The sequence below is a fragment of the Orycteropus afer genome, unplaced genomic scaffold, assembly GCF_000298275.1.
Source record: "Orycteropus afer afer isolate SDZICR_OR568_19922 unplaced genomic scaffold, OryAfe1.0 scaffold00180, whole genome shotgun sequence".
Taxonomy (NCBI): domain Eukaryota; kingdom Metazoa; phylum Chordata; class Mammalia; order Tubulidentata; family Orycteropodidae; genus Orycteropus; species Orycteropus afer.
Window position 1 is genome coordinate 6053408 of NW_006921767.1, and position 18940 is coordinate 6072347.

Sequence of the window (18940 nt, forward strand, 5' to 3'; positions counted from 1 at the left end):
TACCAGAGCTTCTGTTCAGAGGCAGTAGATTAGTGATATAACTTAATCTTATTTAAAACTCTGAGAAAATGTATGCTCATTATGATAGCCAGAGCCCCTATTTGATTAGATATTATCCAATTTTTGTTAATAGTTAAGCAGTCTAGTATATAATTGAGATAGGATGTAAGTGATTTATCACTTTATATGACTAATTTGAATATTCCCTCTATTACTGGTCTCTGGTGGCATAGTGCCTAAGGCATTATTTGATTGCTAACCAGAAGGCTGGCTAACCATCAGCCACTCCTCGGAAGGAGGTTGGGCAATCTACTTCCATAGTGGTATGCCTTGGAAACCCAAGGAGGGGTCGCTGTGAGTCAGATCCGACTCGGTGGCAGTACATAACTGGTCTGCATGAATTTCTTTGAGTACTGTGCTGAGATTTCTAGATTTTAAGGGCTCAGAAAAGGATGGGAGCTTTATCAGAAGAACACAGGATCTAACCCAAAGGAAGACCTCTTGATGGAAATAGCCATAACGATTTGAGTGATAAAGTAATAGTACTGAGTTTTAACCCATAAGATAAAAATTCATGAGTCTATACTAATTAATGTAAGGGAGCTCTGGTGGCGCAGTGCCTGAGGCATTTGATTGCTAATCGGAAGGTTGGTGATTCAAGCCCGCCAGCTTCTCTGTAGAAGGAAGATGGGGCAATCTACTTCAGTAAAGATTTACAGTGTCAGCAGCCTAATGGGGGTCACTGTGAGTCAGAATCAACTAGGTAACAGTGGGGTTTTTTTTTAAATGTGTGTGTCTAAATTATATACTAATATAAATAATTGAATAAAAAATGGAGGAGAGACTGCTGAAGAGTGAGTAGAAAATCATCCTGAAGCCAAAGAAAACAAAGCCAGTAGTAATTTTTGCAGACAGTAATCTGTCCTGGGATGCTGAAATTAGTGTGTAATAAGTTGAGGAGTAAAAGCATATTTGAAGTCTTAAAGTATCTCCTTCAAGGTATTGATTAAAAAGATAGTAACTTTAAAGTGAAGAAATTCAGCAGACACACCCTCAACCAAGTGATCACAGTTACCACCAGTAGCACCAGTAATAAGACATATGACAGACTAGAAAGAAAGGCTGGAATCTACTTCTGTGGTAGTTAAGATTGTATATCAGCTTGGCTGGGTCCGGTTGATACACAGCCAGGTGAGATTGGTAATCAAATCCATGGTGGAATCTTATGGGAGTGTCTAAGTAGTGGCTTTAGGGATGTTGGCTGCTTCCAGTAAGTAGATCAGCAGCAGCTTTGAGAAAGGTATCTAGCTTTTTGGCACTCTTGAACCCTGCTTGTAGCCAAGTTGTTGTTCAGTGGCCTGCCATGTTGTTTGGTAACAATGGGACTGTGCTTTTTACTTGTCAAACTTGGGTTTGTCAGCCTCAGCAACCATCAGCTGCCTGCGTGAAGAAAAGCCTCCAGCTTCAGTGGGCCCTGGAGCTGGAGGTAGAGCTGAAGCCCAAGGTTGAAGGGCTTTCTCCCAGCCCCTGGAGCCTGGCACTTTGAACTCGGACTTATAGCCTGCAAAACTGTAAAAGAGTAAATCCCTGTTTGTTAAAGTTTTCCATTTCTGGTATATTCTTGTCAGAGCGGCACTAGTTAACCAAAACAACTTCCAAAAGTCAGACAGTGAAAACCCTATGGATCGCAATGGTTTGATCATTTTGTGTATAGGGTTGCTGTGAGTCAAGGAGCCAACTTGACAGTAGGTGACAACAATAATAAATAAGACATTGTGAACCTTTGATATAACGCACTGAGACGGAACCTATTTTATCTTCGCACAAATCAAGTTTTCAGCAAATCATTGAAGAGAGTACACTTGCAGAAATTTAGTTTAAGAGGGAAAAAAATCCTTTTCAAGCATTGGCATTTCAAAGTCACTTACATAACATACATAGTGCTAACCTTTTTGGAAATTTACATAACATGAAAGTAGGATTATTTTGATGCCAAAAGGCATATGCTTAATTTAGAGTAGAATATGAAATTGAGAAGTTTTTCTGTCAGAATTAGATCCATGCATATACTTGTATGCATGCAATATACAATTATTCCAGCTTATCCTTTTTATAAGTTTAGGATTTAGGTAAATCTTTGTAATCTGAGATGTTGCTACGAGAGTGAAGATCCCAGGTGATAGCATGCAGTATTTAACTCTTGTGATCATACAGTTTCTCTAAGGTTTAGTAAGCCTGTTCTTTAGTTGTAACATGTTTTTGGGATTCGGTTGTGACTACCCATAGATCTTTTTGACTTTGAAAAGAAAAACAGTAGACCAAGAGTATTCTTGAAGGATTTAGACTTGCCTCCTGTTACAGATTGAATTCTGTCCTCCCAAAATAAGTCTGATAAATCCTAACCTGTGCTCTGGTTATAATCCCATTTGGGAATGGGTTGTTTTTTTGTTGTGTTAATAAGGCAGAATAAGTATAGGGTGTATTTTGAGCCTCTCTTGAGATATGAAACAGGGAGCAGAGCAGAGATAATGAAGAGAGATGCCAGGCCACATGAAGACTGCCCAGAAGCAGAAGCTCAGAAGAGACAAGGGATCTTCCTCCAGAGCCGACAGGGAGAAAAAAGTCTTCCCTGAATTCAGACTTCTAGCCTCCTAAACTGTTGTGAAAGATTTTTTAAAAAAATGCATTTTATTAAAGTATAATTTATGTACAGTGAAATACACAAAACTAAAGTGGCATGGGTTGAATGCATCATTTATTTATTTATTTTGCAGTGCCCCCTCTCCTCCCTTCCCACCCCTGGCAACTGACAAAAGAAAGTTTCCCTCCATATATAAACCTTTTCTTGACCCTCCACAGCAACGATCTAATACTATAGCTGTCCTTCTGTGATTGACTTATTTCACTCAGCAGAATGTCCTCCAAGTTCATCCATATCATGCAGTGTTTTTGCAGACTCTACATTGTTCTTTAGTGCTGCATAGCATTCCATTGTGTGTGTGTACCATAGTTTGGTCATCCACTTTTCCACCAGTGGGCACATAGGTTGTTTGCATCTTTTTGCTATTGTAAATAGTGCTGCAATGAACTTGGGTGTGCATATCTCTGTTCCTGTCCTGGCTCTCACCTCTCTAGGATATATACCGAGTAATGGGATTGCTGGGTCAAATGGTATCACCAATTCCAGCTTTCTAAGGAATTGCCATATTGCTTTCCACAGTGGTTGTGTCACTTCACAGCCCCACCCGCAGTGTATGAGAGTCCCAATCTCTCTCCATCACCACCAGCATTTGTTATTTTCTATCTCGTTGAGCCTTACCATCAGTGCTAGGGTGAGATGGTATCTTATTGTTGTTTTGATTTGCATCTCTTTGATAGCCAATGATCATGAGCATCTCTTCATGTATTAGGGAAGTGTCTGTTCGTGAGTTTTGTCCATTTTTCAATCAGATTGATAATTCCTTTGCTGTTGAGGCGTTGGAGTTTTCTATAAATGTTAGAGATAAGTCCCTTGTCAGATATGTAATTATCGGCAAATATGAATTTGTTGCTGTCATTTTGTTACATGCTTCCTCGTGGTGTTGATTTCTTTGTTCCATACAATTTTCTGCGCCAAGCTCAATTTGTTTATGAGTCGTGTCATCACTTCCTTCCTTGATATTGTTTTAGTATTTGCTAAATATTTGTGCTGATCCTCTTTTTTTATTTCGATAAGAAAGTTTATCATTTTTCTTTGGGGTTACCCTGTGATTTATAGTTTTCTTCCCAAGTTTAGAATGGTCCATTCTGTCTTGTAGTTTTCTTAACTTCTGTCCCATCTAGAAGTTCTGTATCTATCCAGTTTTTTTCCCTCTTTTTGCTTTGTAGTCGTCCTCATTGTCAGTCGATGTCTCTGGTTCCCTGTTTACAATCTTGTAGGCTTATTTACTTTGGATACTTGTATAGCTGGGTTGATTTTTGGGTTATGTCATCATGTGTGTTAATAGTCGGTTGTTGTTTGCTGTTGTTTGTTCTCTGTCCAAAGGACTCCCTTTTTAGCATCTCTTGTAAGCTTGGCCTAGTTTAACAAATTCCCTTAATTTCTGCTTATCTGGAAATCTCCTAATTTTACCATCATATATGAGGGGTAATTTTGCTGGGTACATAATTCTTGGTTGGAAAATTTTTGCCTTCAGGGTTTTATATATACCATCCCATTGTTTTCTTGCCTGCATGGTTTCTGCTAGAAATCTGAGCTTGATCTTAATTGGTTGTACCTTGTAGGTAACTTTTCGTTTTTCCCGTGCTGCTTTCAGGATTCTTTGTCTTTGATTTTGGTGAGTTTGATGATGATATGTCTTGGTGATTTTCTTTTGGGGTCTGTCCTATTTGGGGTTCTTTGGACTTCCTGAATGGATGTATTCTCATTGTGGTAGTTATGTTTGTGTGTGAACTTGTCTGGGCCTGGTTGAGTGGCTGGGCAGCTGGTGGTGGTTATTCTGCATGATGAGACTGGCAGTCAGCTCCGTGGTGGGATCTACCACATGCAGCTGAGTAGCTGCCTTTGGGATGTGATCTGCTTCCTGTGTTTAAGGAGAAGCCTTGGGAGTGGTCTCTAGCCTATGGCATGCTTGGATCCTACATATAGCCATGTCGTTGTTCAGCAAGTTACTGTGCTCTTCCTACCTTGGGACTTACAGTGGATTTAAGTTAATGGCCTGCTGTGGGATTTAGTAATACCGTGACTGTGCCTTTTTACTTGTCAGCCTCAGCAGCCAGCAGCTGTCTGAGTGAAGAAACGCCTCTAGCTCCAGTGGGCCAGGAGCAGGAGGCAGAGTTGGACCCCAAGGTTGAGGGGTTTCACCCAGCCCTGAGAGCCTGGCACTTTGAACTTGGACTTAAAGCCTCCAAATTGTAAGAATTAACTCCTGTTTGTTAAGGCCATGCCGTTTGTAGTGTTTTCTTGTCAGAACAGCACTAGGTAACCGGAACACTCATCTTTAATCATACCAGGAAAATTGTCTTCCAACAAATCTTCGAAAATTTTCTCTGTGGTTTATGACTTGTCCTGTTCTGGAATTCCAGTTACATCTAGGTTATTCCTTTTAATGGTATCTCACATGAACTTAGGCTTTGTTCATTTTGTTTTGATCTGTTTTCTTATTGATCCCTTTCCAAAGAAGTATTGAGGTATTTGCCTTCAGTCTCACTAATTCTGTCTTCCATTGGTTCACTTCTACTCCTTTGCCCACTCAGTGTGTTATCTATTTCTGAAAATTTAGTATTAAATCTTTTGGATTTCTATCTGTAGATTTAGAATCATTTCTAATTTTTCATTTATTTTGTCATTTTATTCTTCTGTTGTCTTTCTAAATTGTTGTAGGGTTTTCTCTATGTTTTCCTCAATTTTGTCAGTGGTTTCCTTGATCTGCTTCTCAATTCACTGAGGATACCTAAATATAATTCTTTTGAATACCTTATCAGGGAGTTCCAATGCTCTGTCTTCCTCAGGGATGTGCTCTGAGTCTGTATCCTGGTCCCTTGCAAGCAACAGAGAATGACAGAGAACTAGCCAGCTAAACTTGCTTTTTAAAACCTATGGTCTCATAGTCTCATGTACAGTAGCTAAAGGGAAGACAAAAAAGTTGATAGGATATTGTAGAGAAATGAGTTTAACTTCCAGAGGAGGACAGAGGAAGGCAATGAAGAGGTGGTACGAGAAGGGGATGGGATAGATAGGGATCTTATTGAGGTGGATAAACAATGCTCTGAGGCCCTCTTGGCATGTGAAGAATGAGGAAGAGGGAGGAGAAAGTCTTTAAAAGTTAGAGTATCCCCAGCAGAGTGTTCTGAACATAGGGGTAATAAATTCTTGATACTGAAAATATTAGCACCCTCTGGATATATTCATTTAGTAAATCATTTTATCTCACTTATTTTTTAGGAAAGTTTTTTTTTTTTTTGAGAATTTTTGTTAGGTAGGAAAAATACTCATAAGGTAGGCAACACAGAATTAACTTTTCATATAGAAATATTTGTTAATGTGATGTCTTCAACATCACTTCCTTTGGTCCTTGGACATTAAAAGGATGCATTCAAGAAAGAATTGGTTGTTAAGGCCAAAATAGTTCTTCAGCTATACAAAATTCACTAATACCTTGTATATTTTAAAAAACCAAACTCACTTTCATGGAGTCAGTTCTGACTTGTAGTGGCCCCTCCTTGGGTTTCCGAGGCAGTACCTCTATGGAAGTAGATTGCCCAGTCTTACTTCTGAGGAGTGGCTGGTGGATTTCAACCACCAGCCTTCTGGTTAGCAGTCAAATGCCTTAGACACTATGCCACCAGAGCTCCCATACCTTGTATATAGGTATGATTAATTTCTTAGATGCTATGATAGGGTGTGTGCTTAGGTGTTAGGGTAAAATGGATTACTGTTGACTCTAAGGAGACCTAGTGGCACAGTGGTTAAAGTGCTCAGATGCAAACTGAAAAGTTAGTGGTTCGAACCCACTAGTAAGTCTGTGGGAAAAGATGTGGCAGTGTGATTTCATAAGGATGATAGCCTTGGAAACCTTAGGGTTCTACTCTGTCCTATAGGGTTTTTTTTGGGGGGGATGACTCACTGCCATCGAGTCAGATCCAACTCTTAGCTACCCCTCCTTGGGTTTCCAAGGCAGTACCATCATGGAAGTAGATTACCCACTCTTCCTTCTGAGGAATGGCTGGTGGGTTTGAACTGCCAGGCTTCTGGTTAGCAGCAGTCAAATGCCTTAGGCACTAAGCCACCAGAGCTCCTGTAGGGTCTCTGAGTCAGAATCAACTCAGTAGCAGTTGCTTTTCTTAATACTACTACTACTTTTTTTTGAAAGAAGTATTGATTATTGTATGTTTTGCAGTTGCTCAGTTTTGTGACATGAGCTGTAATTTCACATTGGTTAAATGTATTTTAAGTGGCATCTTTGACCAGCTACAGAATAATTTTCAGAACAGATTTTATTGTTTTAGTGTACTGTGTCTTAGAGAGACTTGCTTTATCAAGTTTATTTGCATCTGAAAATATGGTTTGCTTAGAGATTGTGTTTATTTCTATCATTTACTTTAACCATTGACACTATTTATAAGGAATTTTGTGTGTCTTTTTGTAGGGAAAGGGAGAGGTTATGGTCCCAATTCACTAAGCTATCAATATAGTTCTAGATGTATCTGATACTTATTCCCAGCTTTTTTTTTTTATGCTAATCGAGTTAACACAGAGCATAAACTGCAAACTTGCCAGCACATCTGAAGTAACTATTTAGTTTTGCCATCTTTATTAACTATAAAAAGCAAGTGCAAGGAATCTTGTTGTTGGGCCTCTGACTCATGCAACTCTAGGCACAAATTGGACCACTATAATCCATAGTGTTTTCATGGGTTAATTCTCAAAAATAGATCACCAGGCCTTTCTTTCTAAGAAATACAGGTCTGTCTTAGTATAGATGCTCTGGTGAAACCTGGATAGCATCATAGCAACACAGACATCTCCACTGAGTGGTAGCTGGGCTTTGAGGTTCATTGACCTGGAAGCAAACCTGGATCTTATGTGTGGCAATAGTTGGCATAGTTATTAAGGACCCCAGTAAATTGTTGTTTGAGTTGGTTTTATCTATAGACACTTTTCATATCAGAAGTTAAAACTGAGGTTTTTGTTTGTTTTATAAATGGTGTGAACATTCTTTATTGGTGACAACAGGACATGAGAGTAAAGGGTGATAGATAGCTCTTGCATCTGTGGTGACGTTCAGAGTCATTGTCTGATTCTCAGCCCCCTGAAAAGAAAACTGAGTTAGTTTTAAAACATGGCATGCAAGTATCACATTTCATTAGCTGTCTCCACATGTCATGTAGTCCTTGGAAAACTCCATTGTAAATTCATGAATGAAAAAATGTCCCAGAATTATCATGAAAAGTGTTTTGATCTTGTTAGACCCTCTTGAAAGCATCTTGGGAGACTTCCAGGGAGGTCTTTGCATCACACTTTGAGAACTCTGCTCAGCTAATCTTTCTGTTGTTGCCAGGTTCTTTTATAAAGTAGATATTTGTTTTCAAGGGTCTAAGCCACTTATAACTTGTTTTACTTGCGTGGAGTATATGTATGTTCCTGAATTGCCTGTACTTACTGGTGCTTAAAGATGTATTAATTGTGTTTTCAGGGCATATGAAATACTTAAATATTCAAAATGATGTTTTTGAATGTAAAATAGAACGTTTTAGATCTCTTATTTTAAATGAAGTTAAGGGTGCTTATGTTAGTTCTGCTGGAATCACCCATTCCCAGCCAAGCTGTGTCTGATAAGAATTTGTGTAATATTATGTATATGGTACAGTCAAAGTCTAATGGCCTCTCCTAAAGGGGAGGAATATCTGCAAAAACAAAATTATCTCTGAAATATGCAGAAAATTGGCAGCTGTGTTAATGAGGCTCCTCAGTCTGTGCTGCTGTTGGTGCTAGACAGCATAATTAACTTCAGCACACCAACACTGGAAATGATTTATGACTCTTGAACTTTTCCCCATAGCACAGTGTACTAACTTCTTTCACTTGTAAATATTTTCATTTGTCTCCCAGCATCTGAAGCTGGTGGTTCAAACCCACAAGCTGCCTCGCTAGAGAAAGATGTGGTAGTATGCCTTCGTGAAGATTATAGCCTTGAAAATCCTTTGGGGGCAGTTCTACTCTGTCCTGTAGAGTCATTATGAGTTGGAATTGACTTGACAACTGCAGGTTTTTTATCTGAGAGACTATGACAGACGACACATCACCCTAAAAAAGATGTGCTTTGAACTGTATATATTATTTTAAAAGAAGAATTACACTGTTTATCATCTACATGTAATAAGATATTTTGACCATGTAAGGCAAAGTGACCTTTACTTCTTTTAATCTTGACTCCCACCTTGTTAAATTAGGTGTGGCGCCATTCCCATTTTATGTCATTTACCCAAGCTCAGTAGCAGAGTCTGGATAAAGTCCAGATAATTGGATAAAGACTGTTTTAATTCCAGGGTCCATACTCTTTCCTTATATACATTACCTGTGAAGGTGATAGAACGGTAAATGGAAGGAAAGGATGAGCCTACATTTTTTTCTTACTTCAGTACTTGGAGTCAGATATGGAAGGGAAATTTTTTTGTCCTAAGGCAAAGCATCATGATCTTTTTCCTGAGTGAAGGATGTGTCTTAATACTGAAGGAAAACCATAACCTGGAATGACAGCTAAGAGTCTTTTTTGTTGTGTGCTGTTGCATCTGATCTGACTTATATTGACCCTGTGTGACACAGGAGAACTGCCTCATAGGGTTCTCTAGGTGGTAATCTTTACAGAAGCAGATCAGCAGGTGTTTTTTCCCTGGAGCCACTGGTGGGTTTGAAACCACCAATCTCTCAGTTAGCACCTGAGGGCTTAACCATTGACCATAAGGCTCCTTTAAGAAGACCCTTTAGGGTTACCCAGTGACTTGTTCTAGAGGATCAGCCAAAGGATTACCTGGCAAAAGAAGACCTATTTAGGGGGAGAGAAGAACAGTGAAAAGAAGTAATATATTATTCATGAAGCAGGAAGAAATTAATAATACACCTCAGTGTATGATCCCAACAAAGGTAAGTATGTGACAATTGAATTTGAATTGTCCATATTATAACTATTACTAGCTTCATTTGAAAGTCACACGATCATATAGGTTGCTTTTTACTCTGGTATAGCTTTGCCTGGGAGCTCTGGTGGCGTAGGGCCTAAGGCATTTGACTGTTAACCAGAAGGCTGGCAGTTCACACCCACCAGCTGCTTCTCAGAAGGAAGACTGGGCAATCTACTGCCATAGAGATACTGCCTTGGAACCCCAAAGAGGGGTTGCTGTGAGTCAGAACCAACTCCATGGCAGTGAGATAGGTTGGCCTGAGGTATGGTAAAAGCAGCTCAGGTGAAGGCCAAGCCAGCTGTGTGGGTAATGCTGACATGGGCCTGAACCCAGCAGATTGTCAGGGTACCTGGTCACTGGGAATGACAACATAGTACAACAAGGTCTTCGTTTCTTGCTTTAGGGATGAGTAAGGTTGGAGCTGTCGTGTGGCTTAATTTTCCCACAGCTGAACACATCAATATTTGTCCATTGCTCTGTTAAGATAATCAGTCCTTTAAAAATGGTGGCATAGAAGGCATTTATCTAGAAACTCCATGGCAATTCACTTCTAAACTAGATTATCTGCCCTCTTTCCTCATCTGTTACTCCTTGGGCTAGATGATCGCATTGCTGATTCTTCATAATAATGTACTGTCACACTGCAACAAATGTGAAAGAGTATCAGAAAGTTTTAAGAGATTAAAAACACTTAAAAACACAAAACCTAGTGTGGTGTAGCTGAAAAAAAAAAAAAAAATACCAGTCTAAGTGTCTCGAGAATCTGATTGACTTTGCTCTATTCATTAACCCTGTTTGTTTGTTTTTGTAAATGGGACTTCTAGTGGCTGCCCAACTTACCTTTTAGAATTGTTGAGGATAAAATGAGATAAATTTGTTTAAATATTAGTATGTTATGTGTCGTCCAGTCGGACCCGACTCATAGCAGCCCCTCCTGGGTTTCTGAGGCAATATCACTACAGAAGTAAATTGCCCCATCTTTCTTCCGAGGAGTGGCTGGTGGGTTTGAACCACCAGACTTCTGGTTAGCAGTCAAGTGCCTTAGGCACTATGCTACCAGAGCTCCCAAATGTTAGTATAGGAGGAGAAAAAGAACCCCTAGCCTCCTTATTTTAAATTTACTTTTAAGTAATTTACATATTTTGTTACTTTTAATCAGTTTTTACATATTCTGTTGTTGAGAATAGACACAGCAGATTGTACACCAATTCTACATGTACAGTCCATTGACATTGATTGTAAAACCGTTCTCATCTTCTTTCTCTGCGTTGTTCCTCCCCCTTATTAACTCATAGCTCCCTGAGTTTCTATCTAGTCTTTCAAGCTGTGGTTGTCAGGTTGATCCCATAGAGATAATTCTTGAAAGAGCACAATGCTCAAGGCAGACATTCTTCACTAGTTGGCTGAACTATTTGGTTTTAAGAAGACTTCAGGGGATGTTTTTGATTTAAAGTTTAAAAATTAATCTTAGGGCAGTAGTTAAAGGGGTTCTTCCGAGCTCCATGGCTCCAAAATTGGTAGATTCTACAGGAATTTGAATTTCTGTTCTGCATTTTCTCCCCTTGATCAAGATTCTTCTATAGATTCTGATTAAGCATTCAGTAATGATAACTGGACACCATCCAGTTCTTCCAGACTCCTGTATAAAGGAGGAAGCCGTTTTTCATAGAGGCAATTAGCTTTCCTCCTGTTCGGAAGATGGGGCAATCTACTTCGTAGTGATGCTGCCTCGGAAACCCAAGGAGGGGTCACTATGAGCCGGGGCCCACTCAACGGCACATAACAACCACCACCACCTCTTCCTCACTCTTCCTCTGTTCTTTCAGGCAAAAAGAGACCAGTCCTTGTATCTTGGAAAGCCCACATGCAAGCTTTTAAGATTCCACACACTACTTAGCAAACCAGGAGATAGGACAGAAGAGTGAAACACTGTATTAGGCTACTTGACTGGGATGTCCCATGAAACCCTAAACTTTCAAACCTGTGAATTTCTAGAATTTTAATTTTTTGATTTGGCCTCTGTTTTATTCACAGCGTTTCTCTATTTTTGATCTTTAAAAAAGTACAGCGGGTCACGAGCAGGTGGATGAAAATGAATGGAAATAAGTCGTTCTTTTAGGGCTTCTTTTCTGTACTTGTCACCAAAACCAGGGACCATTAGTGTTCAGTGAATGATGCTATTGGTACAGACAATATTACCTTCGAGGTAAATCTATGCATTACTGCGGTATAGTAAGTAAATTACATGGTGTGGCTTGTCTAGCCATAAGTCTCTGTAAACTTCATGGCGGAATTTGCCATGAGCAACTGAGTATCTCCTGATTGTTAAAGTTATCCACCAGGGTTATTTCTGTTGAGAGTGGCACAAAGCAATGTTCTGGGAAATATGCTCACTCTCAGATGTTTAGAATTCTGATGTTGGGGTTGGTTAGTTTGGCTGCCCTGCCAGGCTCAAAAGGAGCCCTTCTAGAGGCAGAAGGAATCTCTCACTGCTGACTGAGAGATACATTGCTGAGAGAGACCTCGAGAGACATGCACTGCTGAGAGAGACTGTCGGTTGTGAGACAGCGGGCTGAGACAGACTGAGCGCGTTCCTGAACTTGAATTGTAGCCTGTTGCTTCCCTAATAAACCCCATAATCTGTGAGTTGTGTGTGGCCACTGTAGCAAATTCTCAAACCCAGCAGAGAAGTGGTGGATGCTGCGGGAGGAATGGTTGGTGTCAGGGTTGGTGAAAGGCCTGGAGGGAGGAGGCAGCATGTCCAGCTCGGAGGAATAGGCCTTGGGCAACTGATGGTGATTCTGCCTTCCTCTTGTGGGGTTAGAGCAGGTCAGAAGATGAGGCCTCCTTGCCCCTTTGGCAATTACCCAATTTTAAAATAGGTATTGAAAAAAAAAATGTATTTAGTTTACTTGCTTATATATAACGTAAGATATAACGTAAGATATACTTTCTTATACAAAGTAATGCAAAAGATTAGATTTGTTTAGCTTCAAATTTGTGGCTTTTGTACAGAACAAATTTTTGTTGCTGTTTATAAAATCTTTTCACATATTTGGCCTACCCCTTTCTCTGAGTTTGGATTTACTGTCATTCCCATTTCATTTTTTAAGTCTTTTTAGTTGTTGAATAATGGCTATGTACAGAGTTCTGTGCTCTTTTCCCTGCTGGGATGTATATGTTTGGAGGCATCATAATACAGAAGAAATTCAGTCATTATTGTGTGGTTAAAACTCATCCTCATTGGCCCAATGCACATATATAGAATGACCTTTTGAGGAAGAGATAGGAAAACAAGACATCTGGAGAAGACCCCCTTTAATAATTACAGTATAGTACAGTGATCTTTCATAAAGAATCATGAGCTCTTGGTAAAGAGTAAGCCAAATAGAAAGACCTGCTCAGAGTTGTTAAAGTCACCAATTTTTCATCTAACAGATTATCAAGGCAGGGAAGCAATGGAGGGATCTGTGTTCTTTTATGGTCTACAAAGAACCTGATCTGATGAAGACATTTTGCAAGTTGTAAAGAACTATGTGAATTTAACAAACTAACTCACTGCCATTTAGTGGATTCCAACTCGTAGTGACCTCCTTGGATTTCTGAGGCTATAAATCTTTACGGAAGTAGATTTCCCCATCTTTCTTTGGAGTGGCTGTTGGGTTTTAACCACTGACCTTCTGGTTGGCAGCCAAATGCCTTACCCGCTGTGCTACCAGAGCTCCTTTTATGTGAATTAAAAAAAAAAAAAAATTACTGCCGTTGAGTGGATCCTGACTCATAGTGACCCCTCCTTGGGTTTCCGAGGTGGTATCTCTGTGGAAGTAAATTGCCCAGTCTTCCTTCCAAGGAGTGGGGAGTGGCTGGTGGGTTTGAACTGCCAGCCTCATGGTCAGCAGTCAAATGCCTTAGGCACTACGGCCACCAGAGATCCCATGTGAATTTAAAGTACTTTTTTTAAAAAAAAAAGAAAATGAGTTAGTTGAGAAAAGATTAGACATAGAGGAGTTTCCTTTGTCTTTTTTAGCTGTTTTAATTGAAAGGTGAAACACGAGATGGAATTCCATCAGTTGGGAAAATACATAAGTGATAGTTTGTGAAACTGGAAGTAATCAAGGGAGAGATAATGTATTAGATTGTTGTTCTTTTTTGCCTGAACCACGAGAAGTTGGCTCTGGCTTCTTGATGTGGTAGCTGGGAGATAGGGAAGTAAATGCGAAACAAAGTAAAATGTCAGGCTCCCCTGAGTACATAAGAAGAAAAGGAAAAGATCATATATAGGGGAAGTGGTTCTTTTAAAATATGATTTAGCTTGTGTCCTCAAAAGTGGCATGAGGACACATCAAAACTATCCAGAGAAGTATCTTGTTTTGTGTTTTCATTCATACTTATTTGGTGTATGTTCATTTGCACTCTGAGATTTTTCATCTTCAGAATTCAAAGCTGTCTCCAGATAAAGATTTGCTTCACTTTTTATGAAATAGACCTTTTCTGAAACAGTAGCTGTTTAAGTTCAAGTAAATAGACATATTTTCCTGATGATACCTATTTTTGAAGATCTATGAATTTTCACTTGTAAACTCTATTTTAGCAGTAATACTAAACATATAAAATAATACATTTGAAGATTAGAATTTTTTTTTCATTAAAAAATAATACTCTCAGAAGATGCAATGCTGCACCTAGTTCGTGGTGTGCCTATCTAGAACCTGTTCTTGAACTTAAGAATCAGTTCTGACTGTCTTGCTGCAGGCACAGTTTGGAATTTCAATCCTGAAGAAACTGGCCTAGCTTCACAGAGATGAGTTGCTCTCTCAGTGGAGAATAGACATTCATATCTTACATATGGCAGGGAAGTGTTCATCTAGAAGTAAGAAGACAGTTGGCAAAAGCCACCAGAATGGCTCTGACATGGTAGCAGTGTTACTTGGGAGGCTTCACATTGGTGGCCCTTCTAGTTTTTTCTACCTCTTCCCCTCGAAATTTCCCTACTTCTGTTTGCCCTATTGTGGGATTTTACGGGAAGCTAGTTGGAAAAAGCAGTTATACTAATTGAGGCAATAAATGCTCATCTGTTTTTGAAAGTTGTTTTTTGTGTGTGTGGGGAAAAAGATGAGAGATGATTTAAGAATTCAGTTGTTGCTTGTAGCCATATATATGGAATTTAGAACACAGCACTTCTTTTGAAACAGCACAGGCACTTTGGCAGATGCTCCATTTATCCTGGTAATGATCAGTTTCCAGATAGCCCTTTCATTTGTGAACTTTGACGTCCACAGAAGAGAGGAACACTTGTTACATCATTCTAATGAAGCATTCCCTCGCACAGGAGCATGTGTGGACATGCTGCACATTCTTTGAAGCCGTTACTAATTTTTACTTTTTATACATACAGCTTTTGTTTTGTAGCTGTTGGATTATGTTGCATGTGCTGAAGAATTCTGAGAGTATATTTGACAATGTTGAATGATAACCAGTGGCAGAAGCATTCAGATGGCACCTCACCTTTGTAGTATGCTGAAAGCTTTGGCAAGCGGACCTTGTTAGGGAATAATCGGTCCAGAAAAGTATACTCTGGGTAGCTGAGAGCTGCTTTTGTTAGGCACACCACACTTAGGCCATCAAGGGCAAGTTGCGGGATACAAGTAACATCCTTTTCTCTCTGGTCTTCACTAGCTCTCTTTTCTGTTTGTGCCTGCTGCTCATTCAACCAGACATCACCTCTTAACCTCCATAATTGTTGACATTTCTCTCTAATTTCTCATTTCCAAAGGCTCACAGTTCCCGCTTTGGCTCACAGTCCTATCTCCTTCATCCTTGGGAATGGAGAGGCCAACTGTGAGAGAGGCTCATTTAAAAAAAAAAAAAAAAAAATCTTTACCTAGTATCTCTTTCTTATCTTCCGTTTTCTTTGGGACTTTGCTCTATGAGTTTATGCCCCTCTCTTGCCTATCCTTAGTCTTTGTCATCTTTTCAGTGTGTATCATGATTTCAGACTCCCTCTTCTCTAGAAACCCTCTTCAAACCCTGCCTACCCCTTCAGGTAATGACATGACCAGACCATCCCTTTCCTCAGCGCTACAGTTCTCATAAAGGATTTTCAGTTTACTGCCTCTGTGTCATAGTCCCCATCAGCCGTTAATTGCTTAATCTTGGCAGCCCTGACCCCATGTGATCAGCTGCCCTGAAAGTCAGCTGTGACCTCCTGATCACAAATTCATGTCCCGCCTTCTTATTTGTCATCTTTCTTTGTCTTTCTCAACAATGACCAGTTATTTTTCCAATAAATAATTTTATTGAGTAATTGGCACCGTGCTGAATGCCATGGTGACAGAGGTTATTAAAATGTGGTCTTTGCCATCGGAGTACACAGTGGATTGGCAAATATAGTGTAAATGACATTATAGAGTTTTGTAGGTGTCCAAGAGTGATGAGGCTTTGAGTTCTCTGGGGCTCAGTATACTTTGATTTTCTCAGTGTTTAAGGAACTCTTAAGTTGATGCCCAGGTATCCCCTCTTCTTGGGTCCAGATTCTCTGGAGTAGAGTATATATATATTGGCTTCATTGAAATTCTGCTTTGAAGTGTAGTTTTTCATGAAGTTTTAATGGTTTATTCACATTATTTATTATATTGTAAATGTCTGTCTAGATGTAAATACCTGTCTAGATGCAGATGTCTTTGAAAATTCATATTATGTAGAAATAATACATAGACATTCCTTTCTCCCTTTCCCATTTGGACCTGCGAATGGCTATGTATTGTGAAAAGTGTTTGGCACCACTTAGAACCATAAACAATAGTACTAAGAATCATTGTCAGAGATTTATGCAGACATAATTGTTGATGGCACAGTGAATGTCTCATTTATCTAAGATTTTTTTTTTTTATAGTGACTTTCACTCTTACACCCCTTGGGAATTAGTATGAACCACAATTACCTTTTATTGTTCTGTATACGTTGTCCATGCCAATCACAGCACTGCAGGGGAGCAGACCATGTCAGAATAATTAGATTGAGGAGTGAATGTCACACTTCTAATTTCATTCTCTTTTCAGGGGATTACCAGTGTCCATTTAATAAAATGAGATTAGCCCTGTGAGGCAGGAGTATTTGAAAGCTGTCAATCAGTATAATCATGACAGCTCAGAAGTAGTAGTGTTCTCAGCACTCTTGGAGACATTGTCGGATTTTATTGACTGAAATACTCTTTTACTGTATAGGGACATGCATGTTGTGTGGCCACATGTGTATTAAAAAGATACACAGAGTCGATTTGGAAAAAAAGAAACATTTTATGGATTTATCCCTACTACATAAAAAATAACACTTATCATATAATTTAGTTTGATTTGCCAGGTACCACAAGACCAAAATAAAAATATTTTAAAGCAATATTTATAAAGTGCATAATGAACTTTCTTTTCTTGAACCTTTTAGAAAACCTCGGATAAATTCTCAACTGGTTGCACAACAAGTGGCACAACAGTATGCTACTCCACCACCACCTAAAAAGGAGAAGAAAGAGAAAGTTGAAAAGCAAGACAAAGAGAAACCTGAGAAAGATAAAGAAATTAGCCCTAGTGTTACCAAGAAAAACACCAACAAGAAAACAAAGTAAGTTCCTGGCTAACTAATACATTGTTATTATTTTGCTAGTGAATCAAAGATACCTTTTAAATGCCTCTTTTTAAAACCCTCTCTTTTAGACCAAAGTCTGATATTCTGAAAGATCCTCCTAGTGAAGCAAACAGTATACAGTCTGCAAATGCTACAACAAAGACCAGTGAAACAAATCACACCTCAAGGTACTTTGAAACAAGAGTAAAATTACTTCTCTGATTTCCTTAATCATACGCAGGAGTCAGTATGGTTTTGTACCTGTGAGTTTGTAGGCTGAGAAGGGTAGGGTGAAGAGCTCAGTGTGGGACTGTTATAACTTTTGGGGGGTGGGGTGGAGGGGAGTGATGCTACTTTTCATATATTGTGGCAGAAAACAGGATCTGTGGTAGCATAGTGCCTAAGGTATTTGATTGCTAACCAGAGGCTGAGGTTCAAACCCACCAGCCACTCCTTGGAAGGAAGATTGGACCATCTACTAACATAGCGAATACCGCCTTGGAAACTCCAAGGACGGTTGTTGTAAGTTGGATCCGACTTGAGGGCAGTGAGTTTCGTTTGGTTTTGGATGGTAAAAACAAGAGAAAGTAGGTTAATAGTCATTTTTTTGTGGTCCAGAACTTTGCTAGCCCATGCATTGTTGGTTTCTGTCATGGCTAAAGTTACTTTGTTTTGTTATGGGTGGTAGATCTTTGCCTAAGTGTATACTGTATAGTGTATATTGTTGGTGTTCTTCTGGAGGTAGTTTTTAATCCATAGCTTACTCAATATCTTACTCCTCTGTGACATTGGTTTCAGGCCCCGGCTGAAAAACGTGGACAGGAGCACCGCACAGCAGTTAGCAGTAACTGTAGGCAACGTCACCGTCATTATCACAGACTTTAAGGAAAAGACTCGCTCCTCCTCAACATCCTCATCCACAGTGACCTCCAGTGCAGGGTCAGAACAGCAGAACCAGAGCAGCTCGGGGTCGGAGAGCACAGACAAAGGCTCCTCCCGCTCCTCGACGCCAAAGGGCGACATGTCAGCAGTAAATGATGAATCTTTCTGAAATTGCACATGGAATTGTAAAAACTATGAATCAGGGTATGAAATTCAAATCCTCCACCTGCCCATGCTGCTTGCACCCCTGGAGATTCTTCTGTGGACATCGGCCTCTTAGTGATGCTACCAGGATAATTTCTGCTTGCCATGGGCATCTGGCCACCAAGGAATTTCGCACCCTGACGATTACTCTTGACACTTTTATGTATTCCATTGTTTTATATGATTTTCCTAACAATCATTTATAATTGGATGTGCTCCTGAATCTACTTTTTATAAAAAAGAAAAAAAAAAAATCTGCTGTGCACAATTTTCCATGTACATGACAACTGGTTTTTTTGTTTTGTTTTGTTGGGGGGAGGGTGGAGGGGGAGGGAACTTTTATTTATTGTGTTCACAAACTCCATCTTTTCAGCATATCCTTTTAAGTTTAGTTCTTTCTTCCAGTTATACTATGTACTATCAGTTTTGATATAACTATATATATTATAAATATAAAATTATATATAAAGGGTTATTTGAAACCAATCCATGGCAACGCTGGTGCTTGATACACTGTGAAGTGAATACAACTTTGAACAGTTACAGATCTGGGACAGTCCCTTCTATGAAAGTG

The 18940-nt window shown here is 39.5% G+C and overlaps 1 protein-coding gene across 1 annotated transcript in view; it reads left to right on the forward strand.

Moving 5' to 3' along the window:
* LOC103202447 (RING1 and YY1 binding protein) overlaps positions 1-18331 on the forward strand; it is a 140383-nt gene extending 122052 nt beyond the window's left edge. The window contains exons 3-5 of the mRNA XM_007947332.2: positions 17101-17277; positions 17370-17468; positions 18079-18331. Coding sequence (XP_007945523.1) covers positions 17101-17277; positions 17370-17468; positions 18079-18331 — 529 coding nt within the window. The remainder of the gene's footprint in view (positions 1-17100; positions 17278-17369; positions 17469-18078) is intronic.
* Positions 18332-18940: the final 609 nt, after the last annotated feature.